The 24,705-nt window shown below is 39.6% G+C and overlaps 1 protein-coding gene across 3 annotated transcripts in view; it reads right to left on the bottom strand.

Annotated features, from left to right (window-relative positions):
* COL12A1 (collagen type XII alpha 1 chain) overlaps positions 1–24,705 on the bottom strand; it is a 246,833-nt gene that overhangs the window by 157,458 nt on the left and 64,670 nt on the right. For 2 of the 3 annotated variants that reach the window (XM_077487376.1, XM_077487375.1), the window contains exon 14: positions 2,308–2,577. The exons of the other annotated variant lie outside the window; for it this stretch is intronic. In XM_077487376.1, the coding sequence (XP_077343502.1) occupies positions 2,308–2,577 (270 nt within the window). The remainder of the gene's footprint in view (positions 1–2,307; positions 2,578–24,705) is intronic. 3 annotated transcript variants of the gene reach the window in all.

The following is a 24,705-nucleotide window of genomic DNA, read 5'->3' as shown; positions in this document are numbered from 1 at the left end:
GCTCTCCCTATAAGGATTCCACCTCCTCCCTAGCTCCCTTAGTGATGTCATCTCTCACATTCACTTGTACATTATTCTTGATATATAGGCATGCCCTTCCCCCTTTTTTACCCTCTCTATCCTTGAAATAAAGGGTATACCCTTGAATGGTTGCCAGCCAATCATTACTGTTGAACCAGGTCTCTGAAATTAAAAAAAAATCCAAATCCTCCTCGTACAACCGTATCTCTAGTTCACCCATCTTGTTCGCCAGGCTCCTGGCATTGGTGAACATGCCATGTAGTTTAGACCGGTCGCATTATTGGGTGTTCCGAGATTGCAACTAGGACTTGCTACTATACTTACCTTGGGTTTATGTGCTTTGGTCAACCTATCACTAATGCCCCCAATACTACCCTCTGGAATATGTTCCATGCTATCTCTACCTCTGGACCCTCCCCCCGCCGCCTAGTTTAAAAACCCCTCTAACCTTTTGGCCATCTTTATTGCCAGTTGATCTGCACCCTCCTCCTTTATGTGCAGTCCATCCCTTCTATAGTACTGGTTATCGACTGAGAAGTCCTCCAGGAACGCAAACCCCTCCTTACTACACCAGTTCTTCAGCCACTTTTTTACTTCCCTTATCTCCCTCTGCATTTCTGGTGTGGCTCGATGTACTGGTAGTATTCCTGAGAATACTACCTTGGAGGTCCTTTTCAAAAAAACACCCCTGCTGCTGTAATTCATGGCGTCCTGAAAGGGGCCTGAAGCATGAATAGGGGGTGGCAGAGGGCCGGCGCCCGGGCGCCCCTAATGGACAGGCCACTGATGTTCAGTGAAGTTAAGACTATCTAAGCCAATAATGTCTTACTGGCCCCTAGGAAAAGGAATATAAATAATACAAAGGTTTATTTCACTCTTAAATTTGACAAACGTTTGGGAATTTGGCCTTTTTTTCCTTTTTGAATGAATATACTATTTAGTTTGCTGTGGTATTTGCTCGCTGAATATTGTTCAGTTTTTATTTAAAGCTTAAATGCTCTTGCATACCTATGCTAGGAAGCCCCTTTATATATCTTGATCGTTATTTTCTTGAAATCGTTTTTGATCAAAGCAATATACCTGCATTGAATAACATAATGAGTATATCATGTTGTGTTAATCCCAGGAATTGATTACTCAGTAAAGATAAGCAAACAGGTTTATACTCAACTGGCACTACTGAAAAATGTGGAATGATATCAATCTCCAATGAGATATTGTCAACATTTGATGAATGTTCCTGTGTACTATGTCTTTTCTGTTGGCATGCATGCACATACATGAGTTTCTTTACATTTCATTCCAAAAGTCCAACAGCTACAACACTGGGCTCTTGAGCATTTTGATATTATTGCAGCACATGATCATCAAAAAGCCAAAGACCTTATGTCGATGTGCCATACAGTTAGAAAGCCTGCATTAGCAAGGTATGCATATGTCCATAGTATCTAATTGACTCTTGTATATGGTGAAATAAATGGGTGATGCTTTACAGGTAAAGGTTTAGAAGTGCTGACATGACATGTTCCTCACCTAGTTAGGTTAAGAACTCATAGAGCTTTTTGGAGCAGAGCAACACTCCCTAACTACTCACTCTTAAACATACTACTATTGCTTAATTTACCAACAGCTAAGTGTCCTATACTGCATACCCAATACTTAGGCCGCGTACACACGCGCGGACTGTTCGCCCAACTTTGTCCGTCCAACAGTTTCAGCAAACAGTCCGCTCAAAATTAGCATGGACGGACATGCCCACACACGACGAACGAACAGTTTGCTGAAACCGTGCGCGATGACGTGAACAGCACGTACGACGGGACGAAAAATACGACGTCCTATACACTGCATTATAGCTTTCGGCGTGAAAATCCTTTCTGAGCATGCGCGCAACTTTGTTTGACGAACAAGCCTACACACGAGCGGGCTGTTCGCTGAAACAAGGTTTCAGCGGACAGTTTTTCGGAATTTCCGAAAAACCTTGTCCGTCCAACTGTCCGCTGAAACTGTCCGCTGAAAGCCCACACACGAGCGGACTGTCCGCCCAAACACTGTTCAGCGGACAAAGTTGGGCGAACAGTCCGCCCGTGTGTACGCGGCCTTACACTGCCTTAGCAAACCTTCACAATGTTGTATACCAATATTAGAACAAAATGATTTGTGGATTATAATCCTTCACTGTACTTTCCATTTTACAGACTTAGAGGTAGATCACTGGTTTCCCTAATAATTAGTGGCTCCAAGAGTTAGAAGATAATACAATAAGTAAATTATTTTCATTATTACCTTCTGTAGTAGCTTCTCCTTCAAGAGGGGCTCCTTCACCACTTTTGTAATCAGCAAAAACTGAGATTTTATATTTTGTTTCTGGTTTAAGGTACTCCAGGACTGCATTAGTGACATCACCAGGTACCGTCTTCTCTCCAGCCTCATCATCAAACAGAGATTTCCATGCAATTCTGTAACCACGAACCATTCCTGGAGCTGCTGTCCATGAGGCTCCTATTGTAGTGTCTGTGATATCCTTGGTTATTAAATTACGAGGTGACCCTCTTTCTACAAAATACAGCAAAAGAGCAATAACTCACTATGACATTATAGTAAAACTCACATCATAATCATAGTATCATATGTCCCATTGGGGAGATCTTTTTTCACTTTTTGTTCTAGGGACATAAGAAGAAGTGAGATAAAATCCTTCCAAATTGTGGGAAATACACTCAAACAGTTGTCATTTAACAGTTCCCATTTGAAAATGTCAGTTTTATTCATGTTTCAGTTACAAATGTAATGTGTTGGATTTCCCATAAGTTTCTGTCCCAGTGACTATGATGATTATCAGAATAAATAAGAAAGGGTGATTTTTTTAATTCAGGACAAAGACAGCTAATAAAATCTAGTAGAGGTTTTACCCTTCCACACTTTAAATAATTGAAAACATATTTTGGCTTTACATTCACTTGAACATACAATGGTATCTAGGGCACAATTGCGTATGACTGAATAAATCAATTCATGAATCAGACAAATCTGGTAAATCTCTTCTTTTATGGCACATTTCAAAATTTTTATTTACCTCAATACCTGCATTGAAAATTGTAGAATGAAACAATCCATGAACTAATTTTATAAACTGTATAATTCTACACAGATGATAAAATTTGCCAATACGTTTGGACTATAATCAAACAGTTATATTTGCTAAAATGATTAGATTTGTCCACTTCACATTCATTCAATTTATTTTTTATCATGATCAATATTAAAACAGAGACAGTAAAACATGAAGGTTGTACAGAAATAAGCATCTGGAATGGACAACTGGGTTTTTCAACTGCTCGTATAATATGTATATTTAATTTGGAAATATAAATATCCCTTAAATTTTGTTAGAACTTTTAAATGTCAAAGAATATGTTTCTCTTTGTATATAATATATTCCTCGGAGAGGGAAGTACTTTCAATAAAATACTTTTACAATGCCAAGTGGCCTGTGATTTACATCGATATTAAAACAGACAGGAAACTAAACGTATTGCTGGGAGTTTAAAAAAAAGATGAAGCAAAGCTGTAGTAAAAGGTAAAAATAATGTTTATAGTCTTCCTGTTGCCTCATGTCACTGTCTGCTATCCTGGCTGTGTTCTTTTATTTCTTGTTCAAATGAAGTTTCAAGTGTGGTTTGTACCTTTACCATTAATTATAATACCTATCCAAATATATGCACTTTGATTAATTTCACATGGGTTATTTAGCACATATCACACTGCATTTTAAGCTTAAAACTATGCCTTTAAAGCCCAACTCCACAATGAATGTAAAATAAAAAATAAAAAAATAAATGGCCCAGCATATATGAAAAAAAGAAAAAATGTTCCCGCTACAATACTTACCTATTCTCTGGAGCTGCTGACTAACCATTCCACAATATTAGCTAGGCTTAGCTTAGGCTCACGCTATTATGTGAGCACTGCACTGTCCAAGAGTAATGGCCACTCGCAGCCACCAGAGAAGAGAATAGATCCATGATGTCACTAGACCAGCCAGAACACAGAAGAATTTAAGGTATGTATAATGAAGTGTGAAGGGAGATTTAGGGCAGAGGATTGAGAGGGAGGGCATTTAAACAGGATTTAACATAATTATAAATATAAAGCGTGTTGCAGTGTTGATGTATACTTCAGTGGAGTTGATTTTTCTTCTAAGAAGCCTGTGAAGCATTGCACCCATGATCATTGAATGATGGGTGCAATGTCCAGCTCAAGCAGACTCTCAGGATAGCTGTCTGCCTGTACCACGAATACAGGCAGGCAGTTACCTGAGAGCAGGAACTATAAAAACACTCACCAGCCCCCCTAAAGTTCATTGAGAACTGCAAGCCATCAGCCACAATGTCTGATGTTACCTGTAGTCTTTTCATTCACAGGAAACTGTGGGTGGAGCTCTGTATGACCACACTGTTTTCAAATTGTGACAGTGGATGCAGGGAGAGGCTCCCCCACCTACTGTTATGAGGGAGGGGTTGAGGAGGGAGAAAGTGCAGATACTAGAACATGTTACATGTTTCACCCTAAAAATGGATGTAACATGTAACATGTTCCTAAGGTGAACTTATCCTTTTTTTTTTGTGCAGATTGCAAATGAATAGGTATTCAAAGTGTATTCAATTCATCCACCCCATTAGTAAGCCATACAACTACCAGGAGTAAAGAAAGTTTACATACATTAATTATTAAAGTGAATTTTAACCAACCAAATTTAACCAACCAAAGCATAAGCAAAAATCATGTTTTTTTTTATTATTTTGCACATGGTTGTATATTTAAAATGTACCCAGCCTCATCGTATTCATTAATGCTACACAGTCTATACTAAATACTGCAGGTTAACTTGTTGAAACCTCTTTTATTTACATATAGATGTGATCCAAGTTTATGTTTACTTTGAATACATTTATTCAGGATGGCAAGTTGACAGTTGTGTAAAAAGTCTATAGCTGTGGTCACCCTAGGAGAGACAATGACTAATTTAAAAAGAGGCCCCAGTCTTGACAGGGTAAGATATTTATTCAAAAGCTACCGTAAGAAGCCCATTCACCAATGCTTTAAAAACAATTTATAAGCATTACTACTGTGTAATAAGAATAAATATTTAATTTTATGGAGGCAAAAATAAAAACAGAGCCTTAACTTAAAAAAAAAAAATGTATTTATGAATATTTGTAAGTTGATTCATTATGAGTGTGTGTATTTATCAGTTATGCTATCAACATGTTATTAACATTTTACATTGTACATTTTTAAAGGCTACATTCACCTTTTACAAAATAATACAAAATAATAAATGCACATATTTTTGCAGGTAAAAAAAAAATAGCATTTATTATTTTTGTACTCTGCAGCCTGTAAGGCATGGCACCCGTGACCAGCAGATCAAGGTGCATTGCCTGGATCTTGCAGACTGTCAGTACACTGTCTGCCTATACATCAGATACGGACAAGCAGTTTCTAAATGGCAGGAAGAATCAATGAACTATAAGAGCACTTACCAGCACCCTCACAGTTCATTGAAAACTACAAGCCATCAGTCACAGAGGAAGGTACTTGTAGTTCATTCATTCTCAGAACTCTGTGAATCAATGAATGACACAGCCACACAGGTGGAGCCCCACACAGCTGTGCTGTTTTCACATTGTGACTGTGGGTACAGAGAGAAGATCCCCCACCCACTGTCACAGGTAGGAGGAAGGAGAGGAGGCTGGAGCATGTTACATGTTACATGTTCCACTCTAAAAACAGAGGTGCAACATGTAACATGTTTCAAATATGAACTTATCCTTTAATCTTAAAGATGTACTTTTGTTTTACATGTAAAGCTATGTTTTAACTCTTTACTCCTCAAATTGCCTCAAATTGGAGAGCTTTTTCTTATTTAATTTGTAAAGATTATATACTATGTATATATATATATATATATATATATATATATATATATATATATATATATATATTTATTCATATATATATGCACATACGTTTTCACAACACCTCTTTTTTGGAATTATGTGTTGCCCCTTGTAATTAAGTGGTAAGTTTACCATTCACGCTAATAGTTTTAAGTGGAGAGCTGTAGATCAGTTCAATTCAAAGTAGACGAAAGAAAATTCATTAGTAGCATTTGTCCATTTGGCAAATTTCTGGGTATTATCTAGAAATGTATGTTATTTTCAACTGTTATGTTTTGAGTTATTTGCAAGGGCTCATTCTCCTAAATGTATTACAATCAGACTCAAATACATAAGTCAACTACATAGGGTTGATTTACATTAACTTTTAACTGCTGTTAACTTTCAAGGGAATTTTCCCCTAGCTCAGTGAATGGAGGTAAGCTCTACTGATTCAATTATGAGCAAAAAAATAATAATTATTTCCCTTGCACGTGATTGAGTCTTTTTTGCAAGTGAGTTTTCATCATATTCATTAAACTAAGGAAACAGAAACTTTTCATTGCAAAGTGAACAGTCTATTTGTAAATCAACCACCAGGAGCCTATTACCTTAGATTATTCATAAATAAGAATGCTTAAAAAATCAAATATGGCAAATAAAATTTCCTAGATCTGTATAAGGCAGGAATGTTTTGGGATATCAAAGACACATGGCAGCCATTCATATATAAAGTATAAATGATTACACTTCTTAACTGTGGGGTTATGGGACTTAACAGAAAGATGTAATTCTATAGTTAAGATGTTTTACTGGGGTGGGATTTGAGCCAGAACAGACATACAGCATTTATATGTCAAAATGTCAGCAATCCCATTACAATTATTTATTAACATGCACAAGCACTGAAAAGAACATTTGGTTTAATTCACCTAAACTACAAGAGTCAGTATAAGTGACAATATTTTTTCAGAGTTATATGGTGGAAGTATGAAAAAATATCTTCCTGACCTCCCAAAGCAATTGTAGCAATGAGAAAAGATATAGACATTTATGTAATTCATATATATATATATGCTTATAGATTTTATTATACTTTGGATAGAGTAGGGGGGGGGGGGGCTAAAACCCCTGCCAGGTAATTTTTGCTGTATGTGTCTCATTGGGGAAGGGGTTTCCCTTCACTCCCTGTCCCAAAGATGCAACAGGAAGTTAGAGGAAATCTCCCAAATTGGGAGGAATTCCCTTTTAGACAGTTGTCCCTGGACTAGGTGCACCTGTTGGAAGGTTTACCCCTCACTTCTTGTTCTAGATAAACCTCTAAAATTTTGAAATGTCACTCACTTTATTTCTTGGAGGCAAAGGTCACTTGAAAATGAGGGGTGAAGTTCCCCAATGAGGACAAACACAACAATAAATATTTGAACAAACATCAAACTCTTCCCCAGTCTATCCAAAACTAAAAATAAAGATTTCGAGTTTTTAAAAAATACCCTAGAATACCAAAGACGTTCTCCAGTTTACATAAAACATTTGAGAGTGAATCAACCTAACTGGGGGAAAAGACAGCATTAAACAATTGACAGTTGTTCTATCTCATATGTAAATCAAAAAAATATTTTGCCTTAAGTTATGCTTTAACCACTTCCTAACTACGCCATAGCAGTAAGATGGTTATAACTTGGCTCTGCTGTTCCAGGAGGGAGTTCATGGACGTCCTCCCAGAACCACACCCTTCATGTGCCCCCTGGGGCATGCACTCGGCTCTCTCTGTGATTACTGTGCCCTTCGGACACAGCCGAGCACGGATTGTGGTAAAGGGCCAATCCCAGGGGCCCTTTACCACATGATCAGCTGTGTTCAATCACACCTGATCACAGTATGAACAAAATTGCTGGTTATCGGCATAGGAGAGCCAGTACCCAGCAATCCTGACAGGGGACATGGTCACAGATAATCAGGATATTGATCATCAGGGTCCTGATTATCCTCACTGTCCCATCAGTGCCATCAATTCTGCACATCAGTGCCATCAGTGCTGTCCATCAGTGGCTATCAATGCTGCCCATTAGTGCCTCCTCATCAGTGCTGCCTATCAGTGCTCATTAGTCGTGCCTATCAGTGCCCTATCAGTGCATTGGTGCCGCCCATCAGTGCCCCCTGTCAGTGCCCATTCCTGCCACCTATTAAGGCCTCAAAATTTTCCTTATCTTTTCATTTGTTCAGCCAAACAATAAAAAGCCAATGGTGATTAAATACCACCAAAATAAAGTTTTCTCTGTCTAAAAAAATATAAAAATGTCATATGCCATGTGCTGCATGATCGCGCAATTGTCATTCAAAGTGGGACAGCACTAAAAGCTAAAAACTGGCCTGGGCAGGAAGTGGGTTTAAATGCCCAGTAAGTAAGTGGTTAAAGGAGAATTATATCCAAAGCTCTTGTTTTCCATACTTATCCTCTGGATCACAAGAGTGCACTTCGTTCTGTACTCCTAGAACACTTTTTCAGCCGACAGCAGGCTAAAGCCTGCTGTCAGTGGACATCTTTGAGCCAGTCTAGGCTGTGGAAAGATCCCTGCTTTAAAGTTCCATCCAGATTCCTGAGCGGTGGCTGGTTCAGCCTCTCAGTGAGGTGCTGAGAGCCCGAGCCAGCTTCTCCTGCCCCCTCCACGGCCTGGCGCTCCAGTGAGTGCTGGCGGAGCAGAACAGAGCAGAGACTGACAGTCACCAGCTCTCTCCTCACTGATGGCTGAGAACCAAGCGATCAGCAGTTTTTGTTCACTCAGTTCTCTGTCCTAGATGTGGCAGAGGACAGATGCAGCATCGGAGTGATGCTGCATCCACTTAGTAGCATGCACAAATCCAGAATATTGCTGCACTCCTTGGTATCTTTTTTTGAAGCATTAAGATGACATCACAGGTATGACAGTAACATTAAAAGGTGATGTGTTTCGCGTTAAATTCAGCACTTACTCAAACCTCATACCTTTGAGTAAGCGCTCAAATTAGCATGAAGCGCGCCACCTTTTAATGTTCCTGTCATACCTGTGATGTAATTTTAATGCTTCAATAATAATACCAAGGAGTGAAGCAATATTCCGGATTTATGCATGTTACTGAATTTCATAGATGAGCTGTGCAGCACCCTGGCTTCCAATTCACATGTGAGAGTCAGTCACTCACATTACTTTGGCTTTACTGCATCCACTTATGTCTGTTTATTTTTTGTATTCTCAAACTTCTCTTTTAAGACCTAGTTCACATCTGCACATTTTAGGTGCACTGCATTGTACTTCTTTTGTATTCTATGTTTTACATGTGTTTTAAATCAATTTTTGCATGAATTACCACTGAATTTAATGTAACATATTTTGATGGAAACTACAACAAACATGCGAAAAACATAACTTTATTGGTTTGAATTGCATCTAGACATTATTACCACATACCCAGAGGAAACTGAATGCAGGAAAACTCAATAAATTATAAGAATCAATAATATACAGCTGTGGAACATAAGTATTCGCAGTGATGGATGGTAATTCTAAAAAAAATATGACGTAAGGTTAATCAAGTTTTCCTGACGCAACATTTAGAATAGGCAATAGTAACTTTCACATTACTCTCATATTGTTCTAAATAATATTCAGCAAATACATTGATTGTAATCGTTATTTTAATATTTTTCTTTTAAAAATGGAAAAAATAGGCTTAGTTTTCTGGTTGCTTCACTGAATGTATGCCTTTCGCTGGGTCAGCTTAATTGAAAATGTATGCTGTCCAGTTCTAAAGGCTGTGGTTAATGGGTCTATTGTCTTTAGTCAGTGAAACATAATATGTCTTTCTCTCTCAGATGATCATTTTACCAGAAAATAAGCCAGATGCTGAGCAATACTAAAAACAGAGTAACAGGTCATAAAAATGACAATCTGTGCAACAATCACGTATTGTCATTGGAATACAGATAAATATTCCTGACCCCAATCCTTCAACACAATCTGTACTCTAGTAGCAGCACACACAGCTACAGTACAAATGGTTCACTTGCTGACATGCTTTTCAGACTTCATTTGAGAGGCCACACACATAACCATCCACAAACCAAATTTTTTCTTTAAAACTGCACTGGCTAAAAAAACTGTTGTAATTGTGAACAAAATCTGTATTTGAGTAATGACTTGCCCATGATCACAATTGGACAATGTGCTAAATCCAACTCATTGGTCTTTTCCCTAAGATCTCCCCATTCTACACTGGTTGTTGTTCTATTAACTGGCACTAAAAATGTGCATGAATAAAAATATGAAAACATTTACATTACGTTAAGTTGAAACATTGAAAGGAAAACATAACTCATCTTTAAAAAAAATAAGTTTATGTTTTATGTAAGTTACAAAATGAAAAGCACTCCATGAATGGAGGAGGTGGACCATTCATTTACCCACCAATCCTTCATCCATAGTGCCATTTTAATTGCAGGAAGCTGTAGTATAGCTATTATGAATGGAGAAGTGGGGCAAAAAGGGTGGGCCTTTGGCAGGTCCAGCAACTCACGTTAAGTCCTGCTGAACCAGAAGATCACATCTTTGGGGGTATCAGGGGGGCAGACAAATGAAGATTTCAATGAAAATGGCACTGACACAAGAGACACTTTTCATTCAATATACTATCCTTGGTGCTGATTTAAAGGGAATATTTAAGTAAATTTAAAATGCATAAAGGGCTTGGAGATGTGGGGGTGTAGAAACAACAGTACATTGATCTTCTCAGTGTACGGCTATGCATCAGCATTTTAGCACAATTCTGACCATTGGAGGATAGGCAAGCTGTGCTCCTAGCTCAGACAGAAAACAAACCACATTGGATGGATGTGCTTTTATGCCTACTATGGTCAAATTGAAATTGGAAAGCAAGGGGACTGTCAGGGACATGAAGTATTTCACACAAAGGAAGCAATACACAGAAATCAGGAATATGATATGTTAGGGTAACATATTCTTTAAGCTTTAAATCTGAACTTCAGGCAAACAGATAAGACACTGATGAAAGTTATATATGGGGTCATATGAGGCATAACAGCCAGGATGGTAATTTGCTACCCCAATCTGTTTGTGAGGTACAGTAAAGAGCCTAAAGGGGGCTTGTGGGCTTGTTTGGGAAAGTCTGTCCTACATTACAAACAAGAGAGAAAAGTGTTTTTCAGATATTATTTTTTACAATTGATACATATTTTTTTTTTACAATGCTTTCTTTTTTTTGGGGGGGGGGGGGATTGTATGGTGTCAGTGTTTTTATTTTTATTATTTTTGTTTTTGTTTTTTAATTTAACTTTTAAATATCTATTACAATTCTTAATTTTTTCTTATTTTTTTTCTTATCAGGGGGGCTTTGGTGAGATATGAGGGGTCTAAACAGACCCCTGACATCTCCCCTTTGAGACAGGGAGAGGGACTAAGGACACTGATTTCCCAGTTCCTTTCTCTGCAGCCTCAGCTGCATTCAAGATGAATGGACAGGAGATAGAGATTCCTGTTCATTGATAAACTGAAGCATCATAGACAGTTTACGATACTCAGTTATGAATGGAGTAAGGGATCACTGACTCTGTGCATTCAGAAAAGGAAGGAGCCGTTAAATGGCAGATTTACCGGCTCCTACCTCTGCTCTCCATGCTGACAGATCTGGGACAGGGGGGACCAGAGGAGGACACGGAGGACCCAGGGACCCAGAGCACACATAGGGGGCCTGGAGGAGGACACAGACGGGGACCCGGAGGAGGACACAGATGCGGACTGGAGGAGGACACAGAGGATCCGGGGAGCCAGAGGAGGATACAGGGGACAGTCAGGGGTGAACAGTGCAGCAGTGGGGGGAGTTACAATCATTGATCTCTCTGTGTGGCTTTCAATAAAGCAGCTGAAAGCTGCAAGAGGGAGAGGAGGAGAAGTGTCTGTCAGCTGCTTTAATGAAAGCCATACAGGGAGATCAGTGATTGTAACTCCCCCACCACCATACAAATTATCTGTTAGGCTGCCCAGGTATTGGATTAGGCATTTGCACGGGTACAAGAGCAAATGCTCAGAATCAGCACCGATCCTAGTGTCGGTATCGTGCAACCCTACTTTTAGATGTTTCTCAGTAGAAGGCCTCATGGCTACCTTCAAGGATTTCAGAAAAATGTAAAGCCTAGTACACACAGGCAGAATGTCAGGCGACAGCATCTGGTTCAATAAAAAACATTCGTCCCATGTGTATGGCATCTGGTCTGACAGAAGCCAGCCATTTGTAGGACGAGCATGCTGGAAAACCAGCAGCCGTCCGGCTCCCAAATTTGCACCGTGCATGGCCATCCTTAATTATGATGACAAAAACAGCTGCCCAGCCCCCTCATGCACAAAAAGAACTAGTAGGATTTTACAGTGCTGGAATTTTTAACATCTAGAAGAAGATACTGTAACCAGCAATGTTTAAACATTTTTTATGTGTGCTATGGGATAGGGATAATGGTACAAATATAGTAGGGGTTATTCTAATTTGGCAACAAAAAATAAAATGTAAAATTCGGGGAGTTGAAGTAGCCAATCTCTGCTCTACTTACTTATTTGTAAACTAAAAAGTGTGATAGATAATCTCACTGGCCGATATTAGTAATAGTAGTCAGTGGCGTCGCTAGGGGGTGGCTACTGGGGCTATAGCCCCGAATCTGTAGCCCATAGCCCCGAGTCGAATGCCCTTTAATAAAGCCTCTGCAGACTCCCAGGATGACATTTCTGGCACATCGGGGAGAGGCATGATGACTTGTTTGACACAGCTGCGGAGTGGGGTGCTGCCCAGAGCAGATTGGGGATGAATCTCATTGAGGACTCTAACTGCTTGAATATCCTTGAGGACCCTGATGTAAGGGGGCTCTCTGGGGACCCTGATGTAATGAGGGGGCTCTGAGGACCCTGATTTAAGGGGGGCTCTCTGGGGACCTTGAAGTAATAATGGGGGCTCTCTGGGGACCCTGATATAATGAGGGGGCACTGGGGACCCTGGTGTAAGTGGGGGGATCTCTGATATGTAACAATATTTTCTATATCTATATATTGTATATAGATATATATATATAGATATATATATATATATATATATATATATATATATATAGATAGATAGATAGATAGATAGATAGATAGATAGATATAGATATATACAGGGCTTTTTTTCTTAGAGAATAGGAGCATAAACTCCCCTTACTGAGTCACCTCTTTTCTCCGCCCCCTACCCACCTACAAGCACCATTCCTTGGTTTCACCCCCTACTCATCTCCCAGTATTGTCTTTTTTAGAGAATACAGAACCAGGTATCATTTTGTAATTTGTATGACATTTTTATGGCATTTGGTAATGATAAGAAGAAAAGAACTAAAATAGATCCCCTAACAATAACAATTAACAAGTAACAATAGAGCCCCCTCCCACCAGCAACAATAGATTCCCCCATCAATGGACCACCCACAACGAAATTCCCCCCAAGCAACAATAGACTCGTGGTATTAACTACAGATCTCTCACAGCTAGCATCAATAGACTTTATGGCAGCCAACAACAATAGACCCCTCCCTCTCTCCCAGCAAAAACTGACCCCAGCAATATATATAAGACCCCCCCCCCCCCCCCCGAGCAAATATAGATCCCCCACCAGAAACAGTAGGCCTCTTCAGAAACAATAGACCCCTAGTGCTGGAGGTGCCGGAAGTTCCCGCTGAAAAAAAGCCCTGTATATATATATATATATATATATATAATGAAAGATCTGGGGCTAGAACCCATAGCAGTGAAGTAAAGAAAGTCATACACTTGGGCGGTCATACACATATATATCACATACGTGTGTATATATATATATATAGATAGATATAGATATATACATATACACACGTATATGATATATATGTGTATGCCCGCCCAAGTGTATGACTTTCTTTACTTCGCTGCTATAGGCTCTAGCCTCAGATCTTTTGTAAACGTAGCAACGTCCCTGATAGTAGTAGTTATAGCAGTAAAAGACCGACTGCACAACACTCATGAGAGATCAATGTTCCATAATACAGCATGCTAGATTTAAGCTGGCCATGTACTAGTAGATTTTTGTATGAACATTTGTACAAGCTTTCATACGAAAATTCTAATCAGTACATTGGATTACATAATGGATGTCTTTCAAAAGTACTTGAAAATTTTTGCTTTAAATATATGGCTAGCCTTAGACTCTGCTAAAAAAAAAAAATACCACATATATTAGGTGTTGACTGTGCTACATTGTGGAGGAAACAAGCTTCACTATGTTTTGTTATTATCTAATACATTTATTTATTGTAACTCAGACATATTTGAATAAATGCTTGGTAACAGTGTAGTCCCTCCAAATGTCAAGAACACAGACATTGGCTACATATTTTGAAAAGAGTATGACTCAGCACTAAATATCCAAGATACACAAAGAGACTCTTGTAGTAATCTTTTCAGAGAAAGTGAAAGGCTCAGCAAACATGACATATACTTCCTCTGAGAAGCTAAGGGCTTCAGTGTGCAGAAATGTCAAATCAGTGTAATTCTCTCTGTAGGAGGAAACTGATTCCTAAAACATTTTAGTGTTTCCAAAGAAACGACATAAATACTGCTGCATACAAGGAATAAGTTACTTCCTCCATATGGGTACAACTAGCGCAAAAGCGGCGTGATTTCATAAATTCATGCTTAGGTCATCTAATTGCAATCTAGGTCTTTTAACCTGGGATGATTGTTCTTTGTTAAGTAATATAGACCATGCCATATAAGAATTTTTGGTGTAATTATGAACTTAGACGATTATAGATAATATTTCTTTTGATGCTGTCCAACATTAATATTTTCATTACTGTGGCTAAAGTCCAACTTTTTCCATAACTTAGGAAAGAGTGGAGAAAGGTTTGACCTTCTGTCAGGTTTTAAATGTTTTCCATCTCACTCTTTTTAGAATTATCCTCACTACTTGGGTGGTCAGTGTGACAGGAAGTGAGCAGAACCTCTCCACAAGAGATATTTTTTGTTTTGAAGAGTTGGAAACAAATAAAAAAACTCTTTCATATTTTACTGCTCCCTAAGTCTGTGTCCTCATTGATGAGACTATCCACACTTCCCATTTGGTCACCAAGACAGAAAGTGAAGACACAGACAGCAATAAAATCTGACAGGGGTTCAAATTGTTCCCAGGCTTTTCTGTTTAGACTGGATTTGAGCTTTAAAGAAGAAATCTAATTTTACACACACTTTACATAGTTGGTTGGGCTATGCTGGCCCAAATGAACTATGTCTCTCACTAACCTGTGAGGCCATTCGATGTGCGGTATAAAATGTATGTAGTTGGGGCTATGTATAGTATACTGTACTGTGTTCCAGGTGCGACCTGAGACTTCCTGTCTCATACCCTGGAACATGGTAGAGTCTACTGCAGCGGCGCTCAGCTGCTCAGAGCAAGCAATGTATTCTAACAAGAAATATAAAGCTTGTACAGAGAGCTTTATATTTAAAAGATATGAGATGATGTCACAACCTCTGACTCTGCCATTCAGAAGAAGCTTTGTATTCATTGCAAGAATACATTGCTAGCTTTGAGCGGCTGACTCTTCTGCATTCCGGGTATGAAACGGGAAGTCTTGGCTCACATCCGGAACACAGTGTTATTGGCCGTATGTAGCCACAGCTACATAGAGATTAAAGTGCTTAATTGTAAGAAACTTACAAACAAGCAAGACAAACAAGGGAATTCATTGTACTGTAATTTTTCTGAAAAACAACAAAACACTGGTACAAACAGCATAAATTTTAATACTGATCCCAAGGTTTTCAAAGAAGACTGCAGACATAAACCTCTTAGCAAGGATGAACCATCGCTCCAAAGTAATCCTCAAGGACTGAAGCTCTGTCTCCTATTGATGAGCCCCAGGTGCTGACCATTACACACACACTGAGCAAACAAGCAGGACAAAACTCTGGATAGCCGCACAATTGTTTCAATTAATGATGGGATTTCAAGTCTTTTTCTAGTCTTTTTCTAGTGTGCGGCTATCCAGAGTTTTGTCCTGCTTGATAAACCTCTTAGCATCGTCAGTACGCAAGTCTTTTTCTAGTCTTTTTCTAGTGTGCGGCTATCCAGAGTTTTGTCCTGCTTGATAAAACTCTTAGCATCGTCAGTACGCAAATATGCGGCCTCTCCGTGGGTGGGCCTTTGCACCGAGCAGCTGCATATTTGCATGCAATATTGCAAAAGCAGCTGTGCTGAGAGCACGTGTCCTCTGTACTGCCGGCACAGTTACCAGCAGTTAACGTAAAGCTCCCAGTTCTGCTTGTGATTGGGAGCTTTCCGATCATGTGACCATCGTGACAGTGAATTACAGCAGTCACATGATCATGAACCCCACCTCTCGGCATCTTAAACCCTTTAAAGGACTGGGTGGCACCAGCGCCAAGGGGTTAATTATATGAGCAATCATTCTGTATGCAAAGAAATGGTGGGAAAACCCTACATACATAATGTAACAAAACTGTCCTGTGTATATAACATACCTGCTATAATGGGGCTCAGGACAGTTGTAACAAGTATACACACAGCCATCATTAAAAATCATGGGGCCCTATCCAGTCCAGCACTGTTATCCTGTTACCACCTCCACACCTCCTTAATTCTGAACTCCAAATACCCCCCCAGTACTGTTCCCACTCTGCACCCTAGATATCCCCCAAGAACTGTGACTATCCCCCAAGAACTAAACCCCAGACATCTCTCCAGCACTGTGACCCCTCTACACCACAGATACCCCTATGACTATAACCCCTCTACACCCCAGATATCCTCCCAGTACTCTGATATCTTTCTGTACCCTAGATGTCCCCCCAGCACTGTTACCATATGCACTCTAGAAAATACCCCTTGTACTGTGACCCATCTACATCCCTAAAACCCACTACACTGTGACCTCTCTACATCCCTGATACCCCCTACACTGTGACTTCTCTACATCCCTGATACTCCCTACACTGTGACCCCTCAGCATCTCTGATATCCCAGAGAATCGTGACCCCTCTACACCCTTGTTTTCCCCCATACACCCTTGATATCCCCCAGCACATTTATCCCATCCATATAGTACCCCTTTTCTAATGCAAGTGCAGTGCATGTGAAATTTTGGCTATGTACCCCTCACTAGAACTATGACAAGGACACACCTCTTTATCCAACACATCATTCAGGCAGAAGGAAGTGCAGAAGAGGAAGCATCCATTTGGACATCCCAAGGCCAGCAGGACAAACAGTGCTGGCCAGCTGGGCTCACCATCCACACTGCCACTTCCACAGGTAGACTCTGCTGCAGCTCCCACTCCAGCTCCTACGCCACAGCCCCCAAGCATACAAGCTGCATGGGGCGGTATCAAAGTGTCACTGGATTTCCTGGGCCCCACCCTCTCCTTGTTGGCTGGAGAATAGCAGGTACCATACGACACAGCATGGTACGCTGCTGCCAGCCTACTTCCTGTGTGTAGTCATCGCTCTCAGTGCCATCATGGGGCCCTCAATATGCAGGCAGTGTGGGATCAAGGGGCAGCTGCTTTGGGCCACACAACAATGATAGGGCCAGAGGCAGCTGCCCCAGGCACACTGTACATGCACATGACAATCTTGTGTACACTGTGCATGCAGAACAGTGCGTCATCAGGTGGCCGGGTGAAAGAACCTGGAAAAGAGGCCGGTCCATAATGAGTTCAAATTAGAAGATGGCAGCGTAGGACCTGCAATTTAGTGTTTCAGCAGAAAACACTGGTATTGCTGGCTGTGTGAGTATGATTTTTAAGGACAGCCAGTAGTTACAGGCACGAAAACCATAAAAACTTTTTTAAAAAACGCATAAAGGGGGTCTTAAAGCTCCTTTTTAATAAACTGTCCCTATTGCATCACTAAACATTTTCAACTTTATTCTTTCCACTTATAACGGACTGTTTCAAGATGTGATAGTGATCACTGGGATGGTGGCCCAATAAGGAAAAGAGCATCTGGTCAATCATTTAACATAGTGAATGAGATGCCAAAATACAGCTATAGTGATGAGAGTGTCTCCATGTACACAATGCAAACAACTCTGTGCAATAACGTGTTTTATTGGAATATAACAAGAAATGGGAAACTCAAATATTGCTGATTTATTACATGTATTTCTGTGGGGTATGAAGCATTATAAGAGGTCTGTCTGAGAAAAGAAAACATATAAAAGTGACTCCAAGTCCAGCCATTCACAGAATGTTGGACAGAACCCCAGTGGCTTATCCCAAAAGCCTCAATCTAACTACTTTCTACTGACCACTGTATCAATCATTATATTTTCCCTGCGTCTAGCCATACCACAACACAACACAAGCTTAACCACAGGCTCAACTCCAGAGCAGACTGCAAATGACTTATTCCTTCATGTCTGCAAATTAAATCATTACATGGAATACACTTGTATGAAATAACTGAGTGTATTAGTATCTTTAATTACAACAAGCACAGTTTGACTATATGCTAATGATTCCTGCATCAATTTTATATGAAAAAAAATAACAAATTATTTTGTTCTCATTCAGTTGCTCTTACCGGAAGTGATAAAGATCATAATACATTTCCCTTTGCCTACTCCCAAAGACATATATTTGCATCTCTTTTTCCTCTTGATAAAAAGTACAAAAAGCTATCTCAAAAAAAATATTGGAGCACTGTAGAGTGACTGGTAGGGTAACCATACCCTACCCAGTCTTTGTAAGAGATTTACTAATTCAAATACTGTAATGCCACGTACACACAACCAGAATTTTCATCGGAAGAAGCTCTGATGGTTTTCCTGATGGAATTCCCGCTCAAGCTGTCTTGTCTACACACGGCCACACCAAATTCCGATCGTTTAGAACGCGGTGACGTACGTCATGTATGACGGGACTAGAAAAAGGAAGTTCAATAGCCAGTAGCCCATAGCTTCTGTCTCATAGTTGAATCTGAGCATGCGTGATTTTTGGCGTGTCGGAATTGCATACACGCGATTGGAATTTCCGATAGAAAGTTTTTCCATCTGGAAAATTGAGAACATGCTATCAATTTTTGGCTGGTGGAAATTTGGATAGCTAAATTCCGATGGAGCATATACACGGTCGCATTTTCCGATGAAAAGCTCTCATCTGTCTTTTTCTGGCTGGAATTTCCGATCGCGTGTACATGGCATAAGAATCAATTAGGTGTGCATTGTAGGACCTCCCTGGGGGAGATAACAAGAGCTTCTGACAGAGAAAAGTGCCTTTTATCTTGCACAGAAGCATTCTAATGTGTTGGAAAATCTTTGTGCAAATGGGAGCTAACTGTTCCTTTTTTTTACTGGAGAAAAATATATATGATATATGTGCCACATTTATCCATCAGTGGAGAGAGAAGAACATAGTTGCAGTGGTGTGGATATGAGTCTAAGGACATCCAACGGCAGCAGATGTCTCTTTAATCTTTGTTGTAGGTATGACATCAGATTTTCTATAGCACAGTGGCTGCCTTCTCAAGAAATTATCACTTGTCTGAGAAAGGAAAACAGAATGCTAAGCTTCGAGTCTGCAAACTAGACTATGTACCTATTCTTACCTGTGACAATAAAGTATGGGTATTGATTAAAAGGAGAGGTCACAAGCAGTGGAAAGCAAGGAAAGTGCAGTCTCTGTAAGGTTTTTCCATAAAAATGTTAGCAAAGGGAGGGGAGAAGGAATGGTGTCGGAGCAGTTCTAGGTGTTAATAGTTTTGACCTTGACTATAATAGAGGGGTTACATCTTCCAAATGGCCAGAATCAACCAATCAGACATGCTTTAGGGACTGCGTGGGTTTTTGGTTGAGAAAATAAATACCTTAGGAACGGTTTGAGTTTTGCCTGAGAAGAGAAAGGGGTGTGCACTGACATCAAAATAATTACAATGGTGAGAAAATAAAGGTCTAGTGTGGACTTCCTCAAAATGTTGCCCCTGTTTTCTGCTCCTTAATTGTAATGTTTCTTCATCTCAATGTAAATGCCCCCATAATATCATTGAGAAGGAGCACTGTACTGATCCGTAACTGACCCCATATCTTGCAAACCTTGCTGCAGATAATGATGCAATATAAAATAATCATGTGGGGGCAGAGGCTTAATCAAGACATAGCAGTTCATGGAGAAAAATAAGCCATGGGAAGGGCCAGCAGTACTCGCCTCTAGAATCAGATTACGTACAAACCATTAATTCAGTTTATGTCTCTTAAAACTCACTTCTAAAAGATTACAAAATATAACATTCAGCTATACCAAATTCAGCTAAAATGATTTTCTGGTTGTTTCAGGGCTCTTGAATATTCTCTAATCACTCCTGGTAGTTTCAGAAATTCAATGTCAGAGAAAATCACAATGTTGTCTATTTAAACTGACATTAAAGCAGGAGTAAACCCAGTTTAAAAACACTTACGTTCCCGGCATGCCGGAAATGCTAACTTTCACATTGGTTGTGCTCTTAACCAAACTTTCAAACCATCCAATGGCTGGTTTCATAACTGATCACATCTGCAGTTGAAGAATCATTAGAGGCCAAGATGGCAGCTTCCTTGACTGAAAATTATAGAAGGGTTTACTTCCACTTTAAAAGAAAGTTCCAGCCCAGACTTTAATATTGGATAGTTTATTTCTGTCTGACTCATCCTGATTGAAGTTCTAACCCTTCTGCATTCAAAAGAGAAAAACTAACAACATGGGTATTGGGGATCATTTTCTTTTTTTTTCAAAATGTATTTCTTAAAACCCCTTTCACACTGGAGCATTTTGCAGGCACTATAGCCTTAAAAATAGCGCCTGCAAAATGCCCTAAAACAGCTGCTCCATGCACTTCAGTGTGAAAGCCCGAGGGCTTTCACACTGGAGCGGTGCGCTGGCAGGGCATCAGAAAAAGTCCTGCCAGCAGCTTCTTTGGAGCGGTGATGGAGCAGTGAACTCACTGCTCCTCCACTGCTGCTCCCCACTGAAATCAATGGGGCAGCGATGCGATACCGCTGGCAAAACACCACTCCGTCTGTGCTTTGCAGGTGGATTTAACCCCTTTTCGCCCGCTAGCCAGGGGTTAAAACCACCTCGCTAGTGGCTGAATAGCGCTACTAAAACGAAGGTAAAGTGGTGCTACAAATATCGCTGCTTTACCGCTGACGCCCGGGGCAGTTCGGGGTGAAAGGGGTCTAACTGTGTACTCCTAATTGAGCTGAGTGAAGATAATGGATAAGTGGATAGTGGATAATTAGAGATGTTTGCTTTGCTGTTTACCACGAGCCAGGGAATGCCAAGGCTCTGTTTTGTAACACTTAGTTCTTGAAAACCAATAAAAAGAATAAAAAATAAATTAAAAATTAAAAAAGTTGTGGATGGAGATCCACTTTGAACAGATGGGTTTCCTGCATCTAGACCCAAGGCTAAGTGGATCCCTGAAATATGTTAGAAATAAGTACAGCATTGAGAAAAGTGATCTGAATATCAACCCAAAAAATTCATAGGGTTGATTAGATACTGGGCAAAGTCACCAGCATAAAAATCATAACAACAAAGTTCTTAAGGCAGAAAATCTCACCTACCAAAAATGCATGGGATGCTGACCCTCTCAACTGAGCTGCAAATGGCAGCATGCACGGAGCCCAGTCTATCTGCCAGAATATAGCTCACTGTTCCTGGGTCTAGCAACCTACATACATGCCAGAGTGTAAAGTATCAACAATAGCATGTCTGCTCTAAACCCTCACATGCTAAAATAAGCCTGCATAGATAAACAGGGCTGTTCATTTAAGGGGTTAGGCAATGCATGTCCTACCACCAATGCTGCAGCATGACTCCATCAAGACAAGGGATTACCCTCTGATAAAGAAATTTACTAATTTCACACATAATGAGGAGAACTTTGAATCAGCATTCTCTAGTCTACTGTGCAGGTACAAGGAAAGGTAAGCACGTGCTTCTAGGAGCATTGAATTACAGAGAGCAAATATACAATTAGCATGGAGTATTGTTTTTAATATATAAAGCCGTATTTTAATAATCTGAGATTGATTGATGCCTAAAATGCTAATAAGTGGACCCCTTTATGTCAAATGTAATTAGGATTCCCACATTGCCCAATAAAAAACTGTCAAGTACCCTAAAATAGACACAACTGAATTAAATAATTTGCTTGATGTCTATTGTTCTCTTTGTGCTATTACCTATGATGGTACTGCCCTATAATCATCTTCTTACTGCAAGCCAAAAATAATATTTTTCTTTGCTTTAACATCTAGTTCCAAGTAATATATAAAGGTGGGCAACTTAGGTGTTCTCTTATTTTTGTATGGTTTTTGCTGTCAGCTACAGGACTGTAATGCAATAAAGGTAATTAATATCTGTGTTGTAATCAGATGGCACATTTGCACATTTTTTAAATCTCAATGGGCTTGTCTCAATTTTGCCGACAGCAATGGAAAAAGGAAAAGTATTTTACCATTCATTTCATCCCAGCAATCAACATCAAGACTGACTTAATATATTAACTAAAGTGTACTCTGTGTTTGCTTTTCAAATTTGTGCCCCGAGGTAGTAAAAAAAGGAATGTGTGCCAAGATTTTTCTAACCACCTCCTAACTCCTGGGAAAGCAGATTACTTAAACAGTAGCTTTGAAAAGCAGTCACGGATTATTGTATTCCCTGTGCTTTGCCTATCTGCATTTTCCATTACGTTTCCTTTTTGGGCAATGACACAGTTTAGCAACAACTTGCAAAGTGTCATGTAGGACCAATAAAGAAATAGACAAACAAGGAACGTTGAAGCAGACTGCCGTCCTCATTAGATTTCTACACTTAAAAGATATGTCTATGTCAGTCATAAAATCTAAAGTATTCTGTCTAAGAGATTAAAGAGGGGGGATTTTAGCTTGAGAAAACGATTGTCCACATACAACATATCAAGTTTCCTCTTTAATTTCTCAGAACATGAAAAAGCTTTGTCAGTGAAATAACTTCTGCAAAAAACATCACAGACACTTATCCATTAAATGTTCCACTATGATAGGTTTCCTATTCATTTCCTCCATTATAATCTTGCACAGACCAAATAGCTTTCCTGACAATTTACTAGAAATTTCTGCCAAAGTTATATGAGATGGTGCTATTTAATGTAAGCAGACAATTTCTGCAAGATTCAAATGGGTAAAGAAGACAGCTCATAAACAGATGTCAACATCATCATCTCACATACAGCTTGGTTATATTTGCCACTCTCTTCAGTCAGGTTCAACCATTACTTAATGTTGCCTCTGTGGAATTGATTTACTAAAATTTGAGAGTAGTGCACAATCTGGTGCAACTCTGCATAGAAATCAATCAGCTTCCGTGTTTTTTTTTTTTTGTCAAAGCTTAATTGAGCAAGCTGAAGTTAGAATCTATTGGCTACCATGCACAGCTGCGACAGATTTTGCACTCTCCAGTTTTAGTAAATCGGTCCCTGTGCTACAACTAAACAGGGGAAGAACATGTATAAATCTCATTAAACCATATGACAAAATCAAACTTGTTCTGCAGTTTGTTATGGCTTTTAAAATATAGTACTCATCTTCTTTTCTAGAAACCTTTGTTTTATCTTTTCTTTCTTACAGAATTCATATAATTCATAATTCCTATTCTTTTACTACCATAATGATATAAAGACAAAATTTTAAAGTTGCACTTACAAAGTCTATCACTTTGCCCATTTAAGTAAAAATGACACATTCTCTTGTAAGACAGACCTCCCACCCACCGATAATCTTTCCTGCACATCCCCATTCTGTGTTAATCTGTTGGAGAGCTGATCCTGATTCTGCATAAACTCCATATTGGATTGGTCAGAGCTTACACCCAGTAACTTCTTACCAGGCCCAACACTTAATGACAGTGTTGGGCCTGATATCTGGCTGTTCAGGCTGAAGTCCTTCATCCTAGGAGGAAGTCACATTCTTCTCCATACTTAGACAAGTGTCTCTTGCTGGTCTATTGCATATTGCATCTGACTGGATATAGCCATTTTTCAATTGAAAATGTATCACTCAAGAACTTCAATTGAGAAACAGTGCAGATGAACTACTCCCTCATGAATATTGTATTTTAACAGCCACTACCATTGGTTGTCAGAATTCCTTAAGAACGGCTTCATCTGACCATATGCTGCCACTGTTCAGCTGACAATTTTCCATCCAGCGCCATTGATTTTTTTTCAAGGTGGCCAACAGATCCACCCACATAGCGAATTTTAACCGATTCATCAGCAACTGGCTAAAATTTGCAGAGTGAGAGGCCAGCTTTACCTTACACTCAATATCCTAACCACTGAGGCAGTCTCACTGCATAGTGGTATGGAGCTTGGTAGGATTTAACCAAAGCAGGCAAGTCAGGCCCCAGTAGCCAAGTAAAACTAAATGAGAGCAGGACATAGAAGAGGCTCCCTGACTAATAAAAGTAAGAGCACACACGAAAAGGTGAAATTAGGTACAAGTTTAAAATAAAGAACATTTTTCACACCTATAATCTTGTTTCAGGCCAAGACTGGCAACATGGCAACTGTAGCATTGACAAGAGGCACTGATTTATGTACAGTATCTCACAAAAGTGAGTACAACCCTCAAATTTTTTTGTAAATATTATATCTT

This window comes from Lithobates pipiens, unplaced genomic scaffold (assembly GCF_037356315.1).
Source record: "Lithobates pipiens isolate NorthernLeopardFrog02 unplaced genomic scaffold, aLitPip1_a1.2 Scaffold_18, whole genome shotgun sequence".
Lineage (NCBI taxonomy): Eukaryota > Metazoa > Chordata > Amphibia > Anura > Ranidae > Lithobates > Lithobates pipiens.
This window is presented reverse-complemented; position numbering and strand designations above follow the sequence as displayed.